The sequence below is a fragment of the Lontra canadensis genome, unplaced genomic scaffold (assembly GCF_010015895.1).
Source record: "Lontra canadensis isolate GAN:19392208 unplaced genomic scaffold, GSC_riverotter_1.0 scaffold23, whole genome shotgun sequence".
Lineage (NCBI taxonomy): Eukaryota > Metazoa > Chordata > Mammalia > Carnivora > Mustelidae > Lontra > Lontra canadensis.
In genome coordinates this window covers 23,771,072-23,790,115 of record NW_022631017.1, presented here as the reverse complement: position 1 = coordinate 23,790,115, position 19,044 = coordinate 23,771,072, and the positions used below count along the sequence as shown (strand labels likewise).

General features: G+C 37.4%; 1 protein-coding gene across 5 annotated transcripts in view; it reads right to left on the bottom strand.

The window, feature by feature from the left end:
- LAMA2 (laminin subunit alpha 2) overlaps positions 1–19,044 on the bottom strand; it is a 634,066-nt gene that overhangs the window by 51,208 nt on the left and 563,814 nt on the right. For all 5 annotated transcript variants that reach the window (XM_032862519.1, XM_032862522.1, XM_032862520.1 and 2 more), the window contains 5 exons: positions 18,340–18,473; positions 16,296–16,455; positions 13,181–13,305; positions 7,568–7,730; positions 6,739–6,883 (listed from right to left, as the gene is read on the bottom strand). In XM_032862519.1, coding sequence (XP_032718410.1) covers positions 6,739–6,883; positions 7,568–7,730; positions 13,181–13,305; positions 16,296–16,455; positions 18,340–18,473 — 727 coding nt within the window. The remainder of the gene's footprint in view (positions 1–6,738; positions 6,884–7,567; positions 7,731–13,180; positions 13,306–16,295; positions 16,456–18,339; positions 18,474–19,044) is intronic.

Sequence of the window (19,044 nt, the reverse complement as noted above, 5' to 3'; positions counted from 1 at the left end):
GATTTGGTCTCTAAATCTTTGCCTGGTATTGGATCTGAATTAGCAAGGGTCTGAAAATGGTTATTTGAACCAATGGATTATGAGGGTGTTTCTAAATGTTTATTCTTTGGAACACTAGATTCCTGGGTGTTCCTGGTTCAAATAAATATGACAAACATTGGGTTAGGCAAAATTAAATATGTATTTTAATTTTAAGACTACCCAGATCTTTCAACATACCAATATTCAATGTAATGCTCCAACAAGGGGATATAGAGCAAGAAGTATTTCCCAAATTTATTTGACCATGGAGCATTATTTTCCCCTTAATTAACACATCATCTTTTAGAATAGTGTTCTTTGAAAGACAAAGAAAAATATTAAACTCTAAAATTCCACTGTAATCTGTAGAAAGTATCTTCAATAAAATCAAACATAATTATCTTCTTTTTTTTTTTTTAAACATAATTATCTTCTTAATAAATGACCAAAATAAAATACCAAACCAATGAATACCTCAAATCCTCAAAGTAGAGCTTTGTAAAAACAAACAACAAAAAACGTTGTTAAATAATTGTCCAATTAAAAAATACTTAGCAAGTTAAGATTTAAAAATTTAATTACTTTAATACATTTATTAATTTTATATGCACATATGTTTTTGATCAGACCAGTGGCTAAAATTAAAAAAAAACTATAAAACCATTTTTAAGACTTTTTCAACATATTCCTTTTTATCCAGATCAGCAAAGAAGTTTTCATATGGAGCTGTTGAGTGGAACATGAAAATAGCCTCTTTCTACCGATCTGGTGCATATTTTAATGGTGTCTGTGAAAATGAGATTCTGCTCTCTATCACAGGCAAGCCAGTGACTGGAGGTAGGTCTCCCCCTTATTCCTGAGTGAATATATGCATTTTTAGAAACCATTCTAAGAAAAACTGATTAAAGAGCAGAAATACCTTGAATTGAAACTCACTGGCCCAAGTGTTAGCTCCAGCAGAGAGACACATAGGATGGCATATTTTTTACTGAGTTAAAGGAAGGACTTTACTCTCTCCTTCGAGAGCGATAGCAACGAAGTGGGTTCTGCTGTGAAATGCTAACAGTTGCTCTTATTTCCTGCCCTATTTCTTCCCCTTACAGAATAGCTGTTCACATAAAATTTCAGAGTTGATGAGCTCAAACATCATTTATGGGTAAGCAGGGAAATAAGGGTTTTATTAAATACTAGACAAAGAGTAGGGTCTTAGCAAGTATTTTATAATCAATGCTGAGTTGTCGTAAGTGCATTGTTACTTTGGTAATTCCTTTCTTTCTCTCAGCTCAGTGAAAATCAAAGGATCGTTTTGTCCATATTGTGTCCATATTGGTGCAGTTGAGGGATACGGCGCATCCAGCATAGTGGCCGTGGATCTAACTGACTCTCCAGGAAGGTGCCCAATGTCCCCTGATGGAATGTTTCTGAATTTCCAGGGACAGTGCTTCTATAACGTCCCTGAGAACAACTCATATAAAACAACCAACCTGCGCACTAAAAAGGAGGAAGTGTCGCATGGCTTCAGGCTTATTTGAATTCCTGTCCTACTGCTCCGAGCAATCTAAACTTGCTCAAATCTGCTGGGACCTCCCCACATCCAAACCCAGTGGGGTGTTTTGGTTTTTATCTTCATCCCTGTCTATGCAGTATTTGATGTTGTTCACATTTCCTTCCTTCTAGGAAATGTCCTCTTTTGGCTTCCATAATGCCAGCCTCTCTGACTTCTTGCACCTTTCCAGCCTCATTCTCAATTTCCTTCTCTGTAACTAATGTCCTTGAACACTTCTGAAGTGTTCTGTTCCCTAATGTGTCTTCATTTGGCCACTTGTCGGGTTTTAGCCATCCAGGTAATCTCCAGTTTATATCTACTTACTATATGTTGTCAGTTCAGAAATATATATGCCTGGACCTGCCTTTTGCCTAGAAACCCACATTCAACAGATGAGACAGCATCATCTGTATACCTTCTCAGTACTTCAAACTAAACATATTCTAAGTCAAAATGATTATCTTTCTACTCTTGAATCCATATGATTTATTTGGTGACAATATGACGCCCACCCAGACTCCTACATTAGAGACTCATCCTGCCTGTCCTCTCACCATTCCACATTTAATCAGTCAACAGCCCTAATTTCATTTTCTAACTAACACTGATATCTACCCTATTTTTAAAAGGTTTTACCAAACTGTGATTGACATAGTATAAGTTGCTTATGTTTAAAGTATATAATTTAATGAATTTTTAGATATGTATACATCCATGAGACCATCACCATAGTCAAAATACTAAACCTATGCATCATCCCAAAACTCTTCTAATGCCTCTTTGTCATCCCTCCTCCCTGTGCCTCCCTACATAACCTCATCCTCTGTAGCCTCTATCTGCTTTCTGTGACTCTTGGTTCATTTATGTTTTCTATATACTTGACATAAATGTATTCCTTTATGTCTGCCTTCTTTGGCTAAGATTTTTTTGCTAGTCATCCATTTTGTGTGCATATTAAGAGCTCATTAACTTTTATTGCTAAATAATATTTCATTGTGACAACATACAATCTATCTACTAACCTGTTAATTGATGTTTTAGTTACTTCTTTGTTTTTATGAATGTCACGAATAAAGACGCTGTGGACATCCTGGTAAAAATCTTTGTATGGATATATGCTTCATGTGTCTTGGGTGAATGTTTATGAGTGGAATGGCTGGTTCATACATATATTTAACCTATTAAGAAACTGCTAACCTATTTTCCAGCGTGGCTATACATTTTCCATCCTCATCAGCAGAGTGTAAGAATTCCATTTGCTCCATATCCTTGCCAGCCCTGGGTATGTTCAGTCTTTTTAACTGTTGGCATTCTAGTAACTGTATGGTGGTATCACCTTGTGGATTTATTTTGCATTTCCCTAGTGTCAAAGCCCATTATAACTCTTACTTCAAGCCATCATTCATCTCCTGCTTGGACTATTCTTGAACCTAACTGGTCAATCTGCCTTCGGTTTGATCTTCTGAAAATTTAGCTTCCTCATTTCTCCTTTCTCTGATTATTTCTTTACAGCCTCCTTTGCAGGATCTACATTTACTATACCCCTTCAATACTGCTGTTTGCTGCAGGGCTTTGGATCACCTCACTCTAGAAGTGACTGCTTGGTTTTTCTCATCCCTATTCAGCTCGAACTACTAATGGCATGATAATGATTCTGAACTGTCCATCTCTCCTACAGCTCTGCTAAACCTCAGGCACACACAACTGATCACCTGCCAATTACACAATTTGCCTATGCTGCTAAAGTTATTAACGGTGCTTTACTACAATATGTCCAAAATAGAACTCAGCATCTTTTCCAGAATACGTATTCTATTCTTTTTTATTTTCAATACCATGTGATTACACTAAAATATTTTCGTTATTTAAGGAAAGAAAAGGAATTATTCTTGACATCCCCATTTAAAACATTTGTCCTCCATACTGAGTATATCACAAAGCTCCTTGATTGTAAAATGCTTAATATCTTTCAGTTCTACTCTTTACTCTCCATTCTCATGGTTTCCTTCTCCTCACTCTTCACTTGGTTTACTATAGACTGCAATAGCCCTTGAAATTGTCATAAATCTACCCTCCAAGGTTTTCTAAGGAAACTTTACTAAAGCACAAATCTGATTTTGTCACATCCTTGATTAAAACTCTTAGTAGTTCCCTACAGGTTTCAGGATAAAATTGAAACTTATTAGCTTAGTTCACAAGACCCCTTATGAACTGGCCTCTATTATCTCTAGCCTCGTCCAATAATTCTTTTGCTAACATTCATCCTGTTAGGTTATGCATTTACTTGTAGTAACTATAGAGGCCAGGGTCAGGCTACCCCAAGATGGACCACTCTGACATGAAGATTAGTTTGAGTTAAAAAGCAATCAAAACCATTTGCGACGACATGGATGGAGCTAGAGAGGATTATGCTTAAGCTAAATGAGTCTGTCAGAGAAAGACAAATACCATATGATTTCACTCATATGTGGAATTCAAGAAACAAATGAACATGGCAGGGAGGGGGAAAGACAAAAACCAAGAAACAGACTCTTAACTATAGAGAACAATCTGATGGTTACTAGAAAGGAAGTGGTGGGGGGATGGGTTAAATAAGTGATGGGTATTAAGGAGGGCACTTGCTGTGATGAGCCCCGGGGTATTGATGTAAGTGATGAATCAGTAAGTTCTACACCTGAAAGTAATAAATATAAATAACTGTATGTTAACTAGCTGGAATTTAAACAAAAACTTGGAAGGAAGAAAAAGCCATCAAAACCCAGTATTGGGTATGGAAAGAACCTAGATGTCCATCAACAGATGAATGGATAAAGCAGATGTGGTATATATGCAATGGAATACTATGCAGCCATCAAAAGAAATGAAATCTTGTCATTTGTGACAACGTGGATGAACTAGAGGGTATTATGTTTAGTGAAATAAGTCAATCAGAAAAAGACAATTATCATATGATCTCCCTGATATGAGGAAGTTGAGAGACAGTGTGGTGGGGTTTTGGGGGTAGGAAAGGAATAAATGAAACAAGATGGGATCAGGAGGGAGACAAACCATAAGAGACTCTTAATCTCATAAAACAAACTGAGGGTTGCCAGGGGGTAGGGGGGTAGGGAGAGGGTGGTTGGGTTATGGACATTGTGGAGGGTATGTGGCTGTGGTGAGTGATGTGAAGTATGTAAACCTGGCGATTCACAGATCTGTACCCCTGGGGCTAATAATATGTTATATGTTAATAAAAAATTTAAAAAAATTATAAAACAAGCAAACAAACAAAAAAACCCCAGTATTGGGGGAAGAGCCCTTTACCTCCCCAACCAATGCCTAAAAAGAAAATAGGTAGAGGACCTGCCCTAGGAAGAGCACTATCACCACAGATAACTACAGAATACTGTGAACAATAGTAGACTGGGAAAAACTTAGCAAGGCCTATTTGACCAAAGCCCCTTTGTCCATTGAATGGCTCAACCAACATTTATTTACCAAACATTTATCCTCTTTTGTTGTTTTTATCTTCCTACAAATTGCATTCTTCCCTTTGAAGTCCCAGACCCCTACCCTCTTCTTAGTTCAGAATGACCTATATACCTCATTTTGTCTGACTGTCTTTTGAATTTCCATGTATGTGTGTGTGTGTATTCCCTGCCTGCACAAAATTAAATTTGATTTTGTTCTGTTCATCTATCTCATGTCAATTTGATTATGAATCAGGCTGGAAGGACCCAGAAAGGGATGGGAAATTCTCGCTCCTCAGCATGAATTAAAGCATTTCCCAAAGTGTATTCAGCAGAATGCTGGTCTTGCAGGAATGGAGACATTTTGGAGAATGTAAAGTTTGGGAAATGTTCGGTCAAATGGAGTTAAACATTCTTCTTAACTATTCTACAGAGCATCTCCCAAGCAAATGTGCCTGTGTCTCCCTTATGTGGCAACAATGTATAAGGCAGTACTCAGTTTTTATAAGCGCTAACCGGTTTTTGTTAAAATGGCAAGAGTTTCTCCAAGCCTCCATGTTCCAAGGAAGAACAATTGGAAAATGATGGATGATGCTCTCTGAGGCCTCCTGGCTTTCACAGAACTTTCAGCCCCTTGAAATGTCCAAAGGTGCTGTCCATCCAGTGAAGCCCTCAACCTTTGCTTGTGCCTCAGGGCCTTTCCTCAGGGAGCTGACCTCTGGGTGTGACTTCAACATCTCTGTCCTGAGATTCCTAGCCTACCGTACTCATTCTGTCATAGCCATTTGCTTTCTATCCTCTCACCATTGAGTTATTTACCTATCTCTCTCCCCAGTAGACGAAATATTCCTTGAAGGGAATGACTTGTCACAGACCTCACTCAGGTTTGGTGCAATAGTAGATGGGTATTTACTGGCTAATTGTTAAATGCAGGAAGTGACCGGTGGTGCAATGTTAAACCGAAATTCTCATGAGATGTCACACTGGCCTGGTCAAAACTAATTAGGTTTAATTTTATAAACAGAAGCATCAAATTTCATTTGCAGATATTGGTAATGGTATAGTGTACAGAATTAGGGGACATAACAGTAGCAGCACACTAAGACCTAACAGATTTGGATTTCTGCCTTGGTTGTTAGAGCTGACATACATACATTTTTGACCACATGTAATTTAGAGCCTATTTTTCCTTTTCTCTAACACCAGAACAAAATACCTGCTTATGTCAGCAAATGAAGTAATGTTTGTGAGTATATTTTAATGTAAACTGTAAAATTGTTACATTATTATTATTCAATTCCTTATTTTCACACATAAAAATGGCATTTTTAAAAGCAAAGACCTAGTTGCTGTGTTCTACCACCCCTACAAATTAGACAAGTGGGCCACTCTAAAGGCAACATCTTGGTAAAACAAGATGGAAAGCAAAGCACACAACCTTTTCAAACCTAGTACAGGATATAATTTTACAAGTTGTAGGATAGTTTTATGCTTTCAGATTAAGCTCTCAGTTTCTAAAGAAAATGACAGAGAACCATTTGGCTCTTCAGTCATGTGTAACCCAAGTCACCTATAATCTAAGCTAAAGAAATGACTGGATCCATTTTTCACAGAATTCGTGAGTACCTAAAATTACAGACAAGGTCCTCCTCATGATTAGGTACACAGAGTGTTGGATAGCATGATTAAGGTTCACAGTGCATTATTACTATAGAAACTCACCTTGTTTCTGAATTCTTGACAGAGTGAAGGATTTCCACTTCCCATCATTATGGTTTTGCTTGCTGACAACGGAAGCCATTCCTGATCCCAGATCATAGCTGACTTTTACATGCCCATCAGTGAGCTCTACACTCATGAAATCTTTCTATTAATAGAGTAAAAATATAACAGTGATTCAATACACAGAGAAATATGGGTATTCACTTTTTTTGTGTGTGGTTTATAGCAGGGCCTTATGGCTAAGTTATTGAATATGCTGACCTGTAAATGACATCCATTCTGGAAACAGAATTGGTGTTACTACTTTGTGAATGTTTGTGGGTGTGACATTATAGTGCAAATGGTCACAACCACATTACTAGGATATATCCTTATACGACAGGAGAATAAAGGAGGTTCCTTTAAAAACATATTAAGTCAACTAAAAGGTACATTCTCTGGAAGAATTTACTAAGAAATATTAACCTGGAAAAAACAATGAGGACATTCAGAACCATCTTTCAACTTAAGTCTTTAGAAGAAGACTAAGGGAGTAGTTTTGCTCCTGCATGATTCCACACTGAAGGAAACTCTACTGGGTGCTTCTCTTAAAGGATTATATGGGAAGCTGCACTGAAAATAAGTAATAATTAAATTGCATCTGTAATTGAATTTATCAATGAAAATATGTAAGTACTATCTGCATCACCTACTCTTGGCTATCACACAGCATCCTAGAATCCTCTTAATAATAATTGATAATTTAACAATAACTGATAATTGTACTGGAATCCTATGTAAAAGAGGCAAACATTTTTAATCATGGAAGATCAGCTATGCATGTCTTTACCAGGTCTCGTGTGGCAAGGTACATAAGGAGAGCACTTGAAGAAAATGTCCTGAACTTGAACATGACAGTTGAGATGTTGGGGTACCAGCGAATGGGGCGGCTGACCAATGCGTACCCTTCTCCATCAAACTGAATAGTCCCTTCACTATCTTCTACCTGAGGACTGAAGAGAGACATTTCACATGAACCAATGTCTGCTTTATCCATCAATATTAAACACATCAAATTATCTTCTGAGATTTGATTGTGAGCTGTTAGAAGACAGGAACTATCCCAAATAGATCTTCCATCCTTCCATTTCTCTCCATCTCCACTGCCATCATTCTAGACCAAGTAGCAATCATCTCTTACCTGGATTTATTTGATGTTCAATAACTAAGTCACTGATGTTTTAAATGCTTTATATTCTACTGAAATACTTGATGGATAGTTATACTGGTATTTAAGTATGCCTTAGTGGTGTGAAGTGGTGGGGTTTTGGATGGACTGAGACTGTCTTATTACATTTCACATATACATAACATAATGAGGGGGGGCGTGGGTGCAATGAGTGAAGGTGGTCAAAAGATACAAACTTCGAGTTATAAGGAAAAAAAAAAAAACCTAAATGGAATAAAGATCCCTACTCCCTGATTTCTTGCTGTCCAATAGATTTTTCTGGGACAAATTAGATTAAGACAATAAAGGATGCCTTTATCTGTTTCAGTGGTTATCTGTTGTTCTTTAATAGATTGCAAGCTCTATAAGACCTACTAGAGATTATGGGCCAGGCTCTATGTCAGGCACAAACTCAGCACAAGGGTGGCACATGGCTCATAGTAGATTATGGTTATGTAGAATGAAGGAGATTTTAGTATAGTAGATTGCCTCACAGAGACTATATGTTCAATCAGTGTTGGTTGAATAATTAAGAACTATCTAAGAAAAATCTTGTAAAAATAACATTTAAGAACATTTCTTTTTCTAATGCAGTTACTTATCATCTATCAATCAATCTACCCAATGATGTTATTACAGAATAAGTCTCAAATTGTGGAGAGGTTTTTTGTTGTTGTTGTTGTTGTTTTGTGTTGTGTTATTTTTTTTTTTTTGTGGAGAGTTTTTAAAACTTTAAAAATCTGCATGTTAGCATATATTTGAATCCCTGAAATTGGAGTGTTATGTTAACTTAAGGGTAGAGAGGCGATATGGAGAAATATTATAACAATGTCTTTGTAAGATAACAAGAACCTAGAATATCATTTGCGCGATATCTTGGCTAAATGAGAAAAATGACAGTGTATGAACATTAACAGGTTCATGAAGGAAAAACTGTTCCACATTTTAGACAAGTTGGCTTTCTCTCTGTTCCTGTATCAGAGAGAAATAACACTGAAGACAAAAAAAGAAGGGAAGAGTCTTATTTTGCATCATGCATGGTCAGATCTTTGTAATTTTAAGTTATATCTAATTTGGAATAAGATCAGATGATGTCAGAATTTTTTTCTAATATAAACTTAAAAAATGCTTTTCAATATTCCTGCAAAGTGCTAACTGAAAGTTTGAAGAACTAAATCAGGCTATTAACTGTATAACTGGTGGTGAGTAAAGTGACTATGATTTGGCCTTTCTTCATTATTATGATAAATCCATTAATTTCTGGGTCACTTCATTAGAGAGAAGAGAATGTTGTGTGGAGTCTACTAAGGAGAAGTTCTCAAATACTAAGGTTTTGCATTATATGCTGTCACACTATCATTGACAGCCCTGAAGATGGTTGTGGAAATCACTGTTGAGAGTTTTCTGGATGCTTTGACCCAATGCACTATTACTTATAATTTATTTTAATTTTTATTTTTTTAAAGATTTTAATTATTTGAGAGAAAGAGAGAGAGCATGAGAGGGAAGAGGGTCAGAGGGAGAAGTAGATTCCCTGCTGAGCAGGGAGCCTGATAAGGACTTGATCCTGGGACTCCAAGATCATGACCTGAGCCAAAGGAATTGCTTAACCAACTGAGCCACCCAGGCACCCCTGTTACTTATAATTTAAACAAACCAACAAACACAAAATCTCACTACACAATTGTTTTGGTATAAGAATTCTGGGATGTTTATAACCTGATGTCTTTATGTTCTTAATCTGTTAATTCCTTCAACATGAATAAAAGAATAGCCAAGTAGATGGCAGGTACCCTGAGGTCTGATGTGGAATCTCACTGAGACCCTGCTGCAAGCCACCTAATCTTTTGGGTGTCACCTTGAGATAAAAGAATTAGATCCATGAATGATTTCTATGACCTATTCCTACTTCAGCCTTTTATAAGATTCTCCTATTCAAGCAAAGGCAAATTTTCAGGGAAGGGTTTTATGCTGGGACCAGCTAAATACACAGGTGTTAGATCAGTCTACTTCTCTTAACTCATTGGCCAAACCCAAGTACATCTGGATTTAACTTGGTGACTTTGAGATATGGAAAAAAAAAAAAATTAGTCCTTCCAGGTGTAGTTTATAATATCTCAACTTCTAACATTATATTAGAGTGTTCTTATTCATGTTTGAATACATTTACCAATATACATTTATAATTTTTATAATTAACATTTGCCAAACTTGCCTTTTGTTTCTCTTTTGAAACTTGATGTCTGGTCAAGTTATTAAGGATTAATTATGTTATTTGGAACAGCCACACTCTTCCACATGTAACTTGTTAACTACAGAGCTAAATGTATATTGGGGTTTATGTAGTACATTTCATCATTGTTCCAGTATTGAGCTAAATACATTAAACTGGCAACAATTTTTTTAATTTTAATTTTAATGTGATTTTTAGAAGTTTAAGAAAAATAAGATATACTTCTTTTTTATTGTCCTGGCAGATAACTCTTTTTAAAGCATAACAACAATTCTGTCCTTTATTCTGATTGCTGAATAAATGCAAATTTCTAAAATGGACAGTCTAAGATCTACATGTTCTTAGTCTATGTCTTACAACCTTCTCTTTTACATCCCCCACATATAATCATTTTTGCTCTAAAACTGGGACGATGGGTCTTTATGTTACAATGTGCTATGTGTTCTCTTGAACACAACCTAACAAACACCAGGAGTTCTATAAAAATTATTCCTACACATAGATACCAAGGCTTATGGGAAAACAGTGTTGGTGCTGGTCACTCAAAACTTATGCAACTTTATAATTAGAGCACTCACAGAAACAATCATAGTCTTGATCAAAATAGCAGCATAATTCAAAAAGATATGCTATAAAATTTAAATTGAAGATTTTTTCAGTAAATATAGAACTTTACCTTCAAAGGAATAGGTGAAGGTAACTTGATAGCAAGGAGCTTAAGGAAGGGTTGACAGTGCTGAGTGACAGAGGTGGTAAAATGCACAATGTCTGGGGGAGAACCGAGCAATGAACTTCTAAGACAGGGTACTTGGCCAAACCAAGGGCAAGTTCATGGGTGAAGAGGCAGTGTGTGCAGGCTTGAGCTTGGTATACTCAGCTGTGTCGGTAGACTTTACATTCAGGTGCCTTTGTTTAGTGGTGCAAAACCTTTACACACTGCAAAGAACTATACAGAAACCAACCTGACTTCCATACCTACTGATATCATTCTCCCCTTCGCCAAGCCTGCCCGAGTGAACTCACCTTTGTGAAGCAGAACAGATTTTACTTGTCCCTTCCTAAAATACTCTGGCTTTCCAGCCTTCTTACCTTTGCTCTCACTGGTCCCTGGGACTAGAATGCCCTTCACCTTCTATCTGCTAGCCCCTCCTTTGGAGTCTTACTCCATGGCAATGCCCACCTCAAAAGCTACCTCCTGCATGAAGCGGATCTAACCCTATGTGAAAATCATAGTATACTGAGAGTGCTTTTTTTTTTTTTTTTAAGATTTTATTTATTTATTTAGTTGACAGAGAGAGACACAGTGAAAGAGAGAATATAAGCAGGGGGAGTGGGAGAGGGAGAAGCAGGCTTCTCACTGAGCAAGGAGCCCTATGCAGGGCTCAATCCCAGGACCCTGGGATCATGACCTGAGCAGAAGGCAGACGCTTAACCACTAAGCCACCCAGGCGCCCCTGAGAATGTCTTTTTTAAAGGGATTTTTAATTATCCCTTGTATTTTAACTATTTTAGGGTTTGTTTTTTCCTCTGTGTAAATTACTTGATTGCTAGCCCTGGACTGTATTTATCTCTGTATCAGGAAGTTCTAGGTGTGACTTTTTGACACCTGAAAAACATCCTACAAATGTGTGTATGTGTGTGTGTATGCACACATATATGCTATTATAATTATATTAATTCATATAATACTCTAGATACTAAGGTATAAGATCTTTGCAGAATTTATAATTAGCCTGTGATAGTCCTAACACATTATATACACTGCTAAGTGGACCATTTAGATCCTTAGATGTTTTGTTCATGATAGGTTTTTGAAAATCCTTTTTATGAATTTACCAAATAAACATTGAGGGAAAAGTTGGCGTTAATTTCTGAGTAGGGGGATATTAATGTGAATGAACCTCACTGTCCTTGTTGTATTGAAAACATTTTATAGAAAACATTCCATATTAGATTTTGTTGAAGATTATTCACCAAACCTCTCTAAACTATGAATGGGTTAGGCTTTTAAACTGTCCTCAATGCTGCATTGACAAGTCCATGATGACAGAAATAAAGTGTTGGAAGTTAAACTGGAAGTAAAGTGTTCTCTGCTACCTTGATGAAGAATTTAGGGCTCTGGCAATGTGCATGTGCTCTTTAAGTTGGAAATAAAAAATATGACCCATGTAGCATCTAATGATTTGGAGTTGCTATGTGTGTCTATTAAGCATCCAGATATTTAATTTAAATTTTAGAGTTTTAATAGGCTTGGTTGATTAGCTGGGCTCAAGTTTTTTATGCTGAGAAATCCTTCCCTTCTAGCTAATTGTTTTATATCCTCTCTTCAGGTTGGTCTGCTTATTAAGTATTTTAGATTCCTAAACTGTAACCTGTATGTAGTAATTGATGATGTGTGTTAGGGCCCTTTCTCCTGGCGTATCTTGGTCCCTTCTTATCCTTCTCCACTTAAGCAGGATCTTCAAGTCCAGTGGGTTTCTATCTGAAACCCTGCCAAGACCCTATGTGGCATTTGGAAAATTCCGTCGGAGATAAAACTTGCTCTAGGCTTCTATATTTTTTAATAAACATAAATGGAGTGAATCCAGGCTCTGTGACACCTGAAGGTTAATCAGTTCAAGGAAAACTCTCTTTAAGAAAAAAAGAAATTACGGTGACAGCAGAGCTACAGCCATGAAAAACCTCCTGGTTCTGGACATGGAGGGAAATTGGGATGGAAAGAGAGAGTAGTCTCAACTGATTGAGTAGAAAATACCTTTCCTTGCACATCTTATAGAAACATTGAAACTACTGCCAGGGCACCTCCCAGGGCCTTGGAAAGTTCCTGTACAAATGGGTGAAAGGATCTGACCTTTTATCAGCTTCATGGTAAATCACCCCCCAGACATAGTCCCATCCTTTCCGCTCCATATGATACACACGATAATAGAATATTGCACAACAAAATTAAAGATTTTGTGAGGCACAGGCCAGACCTTAGGGGAGTTCTCATTTCAGCTCACCTGACAGTACATCCTTTGCAGTCACCTTCTTTTTCTCGGAAATTCCACAAGCCTATAGGTTTGCTGTCGAAGTATGTTTCTCCCATACAGCCCGTGAACGTAATCACGCGTATAGCGTCTGCCTTCTGCAGAGAAACGTAATATTTGTTAGAATTTACAATTTCACAAGGAGTCTTAGAGCATCCAGGAGAGTTACTAGCCGTGAAATCTGGGGTAGTTATTGTCTACTCTATGTGATATTCTTGGTTTGCATCTATTCATCTTTTAACTATATTCTATCCTCACAGACCCTGGTTACTTATGTGCTACCCCTGGTAACACCATTTGTAAATAAACACTTCCTAGCTTCTGACTTGAGGTGAGCTGCTTATCCACTCTGAGATTCTATCTTCTTGTCTTGGGGTTGGGATTATTAGTATTAAATTGGGTAATTTATTTATGGAATCACAGCCGATGCCTAGGCATTTAATTAATGCTAGTCTTCATGTACCATTAAGGAGACATCTCTTCAAAGATCTTGAGAAGGTACACATATTGACTACACAGAGGGAAAAAAGCTTATATGTAGGTAACTTAAGGATAGTGCTGACCCCAATTTTCCTTTCCTCCTATACCTAAGCAGGTTTCTAATGCAGGAAAATGAAGGGAAACAGTGAATTTGTAAGAGAAGGGACCATATTGTGATTGTCTGCTGATAAACACAGCACAGAGCCTATTAGGGCTCAATAAATATTTGTTGAATGACAGCTCCGGTGTCACTTTCACAGGGTAAGGTCTTAAGCTTGATATATAACACAGTCATGAAGGAGGGGAATGACCTTGTCCACTCTAGAGAAACTTGCTGTAATTTAAACAACTATTTCTTTTGGCACTGACACATTACTGATAAATTCTATATTCTGGTACCTATAACTTTAGAAATGCTTTCCCAAAGGCCACAATTATCTGAGTAATTGAGGGTTAAGAAAATGAATTGAAGAGTTGGGTTCTGGAAGAAATGTGGGAAGATGATCCTTTAACAGCTTAACTTTTGTAGTTACAATATCAGGTTAAACTCAACATGTGCATCTTTCTATTGCTGTGTTTGAGGAATCTTCCTGCCTTGTAGAAAGCCACTGATATTTTCAAGTCATAAAGGCCCTTGGAATTCTCCATTATCAGCTGGAGTCTCTTAGTTTTCCAGAGGTTGATTACCCTACTTGTGGATTCTCTTGGCTTTTTGCTTTTCCTTCTCGCATCCTAAAAACTAGACTTAGGATCTTTTCCTGCTCCTTTGAATTTTCATCAGCATGATTTAGTTACTTGTTTTCAGCTTCTGATTTCTATTCTGATGCAGCAGGAACCTTGACACTCTTGGCCAAAATGATTAAGATTTTCTGTAGATTTTAGGCGTCTGTTCTTTTACCCTGAGACTAGCAGAAGAGAGTGTCTTTACTTCTGGTGACAACTGAATAATAATAAGAATTATTTGAGATGCAATTTAAGGTATAACTACCATGTCTTAGGCATTTGTTGTAAATTTTATGCACATAATCTCTCACCACTCACAGTGGCAGTAAAATGTGGTGACTAAGAGTGGAGGCTTTTGTGCCTGTTAACATGTGTTCAAATCCCAGTTCTGCCACTAACTGCTGTGTGACCTTGGTCAAGTCGTTTAACTCTTTTCTGACTCAGATTTCTTAACTGTAAAACAAGGAGGATATTATCTACATTTTGGAGTTGTAAGTTAATTCATGTAAATTACTTATAATATTACTTGGCATACCATAGGGTTATAATATGTTATAAGGGTTTATTATTGTATCCTTCACAGCAAGGTAGATGTATTTTATAAAGATTTTATTTATTTGAGAGAGAAAGAGTGAGAGCGCCTGAGTGCACACTAATGGGAGAGGGGCAGAGGGACAAGCAGATTCTCTGCTGAACACAGAGCCTGCCATGCAGGGGCTCCATCTCAGGACCTGAGATCGTGACATGAGTTGAAACCAAGAGTCAGATGCTCAACTGAGGCACCCCAGGTGCCCCTAAAGCAAGGTAGATAGTTTAACTCCCTTTTCTAGTTGAGAAAACTGAAGCCCAATGGGCTAAGTGACTTGCCTAAGGTCATGTTTTATTATGTGAGAGAATAGGGAATTCAACTTGGATTTGATTTCAAAATTCATGGTTTTCATACAACTCTGTATGTTTACCTATATTTACCCTATATTTACCTTCCTAGGGAGGAGAGAAAGTTGGCAATATGACTATATATTACCACATACCATTGTGTATTTATATGCGGTTCTAAGAAATGTGGATGGTTTTAGTGTGTAATTGTAGAATTAATTCCAAGACTTTAGAGTCACATCTCATACACAGAGCAAATAAAACAACCTCACTCTATATGAAGGTTGAGTTCTCATAAATTTGGGGTCAGCCTGGCTTTTCACATTTTCTGACTAATCTCATCCCAGGATGATTCTGACAAGCCCAGGATTATCCATCGTATTTGGTTGTGGTCTCACATCTCACCTACAGGTCCTTTTCCAACACCTAATATCTTTTAATCAACATGAGCTCCTTTAAAATGCAGGCTCTTAGCAATCTGAAATGCACAAGGACCTGTCATGAAGCAATTATGAATATTAAGTGCATTGCTCTAGAATAGGGAGAAGAGCAACTTGAAAACTTTAACAATCAGACCATGATTTGAAAGCTTATGACTCCTGTGGTATTTCCCAAGGTATTCATAAATCTTTTAATTAGATGTGAGTCTGAACTTTATAGCACTTCATATCAATAAATCATAAACTGATTCAGAAAACGGGGTATATTTAAAAAACACTTTGCTCTTGAGGCAACTAAAACAAGACTATAAAAAAACTGGTGCCACAGATAAGGGCAAAACAACTGTTTAAATAAATACATACAGGCTTAGGCTTAAAAACATTGCATTTGCAGATTGGATATGGAAAGAAGAAAAAATCCTTACTCAAAAGAAATGTATGTTTCCATAAACAAATTAAGTAAAAAGATGCCGAGTTTTTGAGAGCTTTATCATGTCTTCCCCCAGAGCAATTATATCAGGAGTTGTAGACAGATATGAAATAAACAAGCATTGGAAAGAACACACTACCTTCAGTTTCCCAGTCAAGCCACCAACGAACAGCATCGCATTGGCGTCCACATCAAGAATGGTGTACCCCGGAGGAGATGCCGCGTAGTAGGTACTGGGCATGATGCTGGCTTTGGGTCCATCCAGGGCTCTCACCGAAATGGTCCCATTCCTCCCAGTTCTTAAGGGGCGCGTGTTGAAATGAAGCAAAAGAAAATGCAGAAGATAAAACACATATCACGTTTACAGTAACTTTAGTTTTTAAAGGTATGAAATGTAGGGACTTGTGGCAGAATATCTAAGAGTTAACTGGGTGTTGAACTTCCAAAGATCTGGATTCATTTAAGTTGCAAATCAGACCAAGAGTCTGATCTTTGCTGGCTGTTTCCTGGCAGATCTGGCCAGCACCGGTAAGCCACAGGAGAGTCTGATCCTGCACAGTTGAGTCCAGGTGAAATGACACAGCAGCAATGAGCGTATGGAATGGCCCCTGCTTAAACAGAAGGCCTGTTCCCATTGGCTTGCAAAACAATTTACCGTTTACCAGCACATGCTCTTTAAACGAGTTGGTACTACTTCCTTGAGCATTTTGTCTAATTTAATTCAGCAAGTGAACCCCAAATGAGCCACCCTTCTGCATGATAAGCTGCATCATTTCTCCTAAAATCCTTTGTTATATCCTGGCTCCAAATTTGCTGAAGTAGTCTTCCTGGAACTATGCATCTTTTACTGATGGCATCCCATCTCAGTGTAGATGGCGTAACATCTCGTCTTCATAGTTGTGTATACAAAATGTATGGAAGAACTGCAGTCTTACATTCAATTAATAGAATTTTGGAATCTATTATTGTTTCATTTCATTTTCTGAAGTGATTGAGGTCTGTGAGTTGTGAAATATGAAAAACTGTTCTGTCTTCTGGGACAGGAAGTCATAACAAAACTTGAGTGTCTCTGTCTCTCTCCACTGCCTCATTTAGGTAATCTTTTTGTCTCTGATGGTGCAGTGTGAACTGAAGCACATGGAAACAAGAGAATGAATTTATCAAATAAGGTTCTTCCTCATCTTACCAGAATGTATCTCTTCTGATCAAAGAATCGACCCTTGTGAATATAAATGTTCTTAAAGTCACAAAAGTACTTAATCCCTCCCCTACTCTCAGGCATGGAAGCATGCTGTCTGCTGCTTTCTCTCTCTTTCTCTACACACACACACACACACACACACACACACACACACACTCTCTCTCTCTTGCTCACATTCCTTTACTGAAGATCTTAAAAAGGAACTAAAAATATTGCTTCTCACTAAGTTTCCTTTTAAGCTTTTATGATGAAAAAATGTAAGCATATACAAACACAGAGTAAAACTCTCTGTACCATCATCTGTATTCAACAACTGCTCTATCCAGCTCTGGACCCAGCCCTTAACTATACATACTCTTAACTATTAGCTGCTTCGGGGTTTGTAGGTGTTGAGAATTAGGTAAAGAAGAGGAGGAAATGAGGGGAAAGGACTGAGGACAGGAATGGGTTCTCTATGGTGTCTACACAGTGCTAGAAGTTAATGGAATCAAAGCTTCAGACAGAATGATCAATATCCTGTAACCATTTTAAGTAGCGTGGATACAACACCTTATATATTTGTGCCAGCATTTAGATATGCACCTGCCTGTAGGCAAGATTCCTGTGTAGACCAGAAGAGGAGCTAAGTACGAGTGGCAGCCCTCACACTCTAGCTTGTGTGTAATAAGGCCAGTCTCAGGGCTCCTTCTTCAGGGGAGATAGCATGTCTGAGAGTATGACAGCACGACTATGACACAACCAGCTGAATAGTCCAAAATGGACAGGACACTCAGATCAATATGTGGGAGGTGTGTAGGTTTCAAGCATACTACAAAGACACCCATTAAAACACATTTGTACATGTACGTATAATATATAAAATTTGTACATATGCATACATAGCGACCTCCTTGAAATGGAAAGAAGAGTTTTCTTATAAATTGGGAAGCTACTTCCAAATTCTGTCATTTAACTGTCTTATAATGTTTATTGAGTTAGTTACCTTGATGCCTCAATACGGTACCAATAAGAGTCATCAATAGTCAAATCTGGATACTCTACACGTCCAACTCCAGATCCAACATCCCAGAGGAAGCTTACTTTGCCTTTACGCATTTCTATAGCCAGAAAGTCAATCTGGTTCAGAGAAACACAAAAACAACAGATATCGGATATCAGACAGCTCAAGGAGGCCAACGGAGTTCTTTTCAAAAGATGCTATTTATAGATATGTGAAATAATTAGAAGTTTCACAATAAAAATTTCCAAACAATATAATCTGTTATTAGGTATGATTAAGTCATGTTTTATTATTGCATCTCTAAGGCAACACAAGTGTCCATACTACTGAGGCATATGTGTTAATTTAACCAATTCTACTTTTGAAACAAAAGTCTTTTCTCATTCTGGTTCTTGTGGAAGAGACAAAAGAAAATATTTGGAGGTAGAATTCATTATTGTTTTCACCAAGGACACTGACATTTTTAAGGGGTCAGCTGTGATTTTTTTTTTTTTCTTTAGCTCAAGGTGACCTAAAATGTCTCGAATGACAAGTATTGACTTAAGCAATGACTGGTCTGTTGAAATTTTATTCATTTTGGAAGATTCTCATGCATACAGAGTCAAATGTTCAAATAAAAGGAATGAAAACTTTTGGGGGTGAGTATTGGTAGATATAACTTCTGGTTTTTCAGTTTGAGTCATAAAT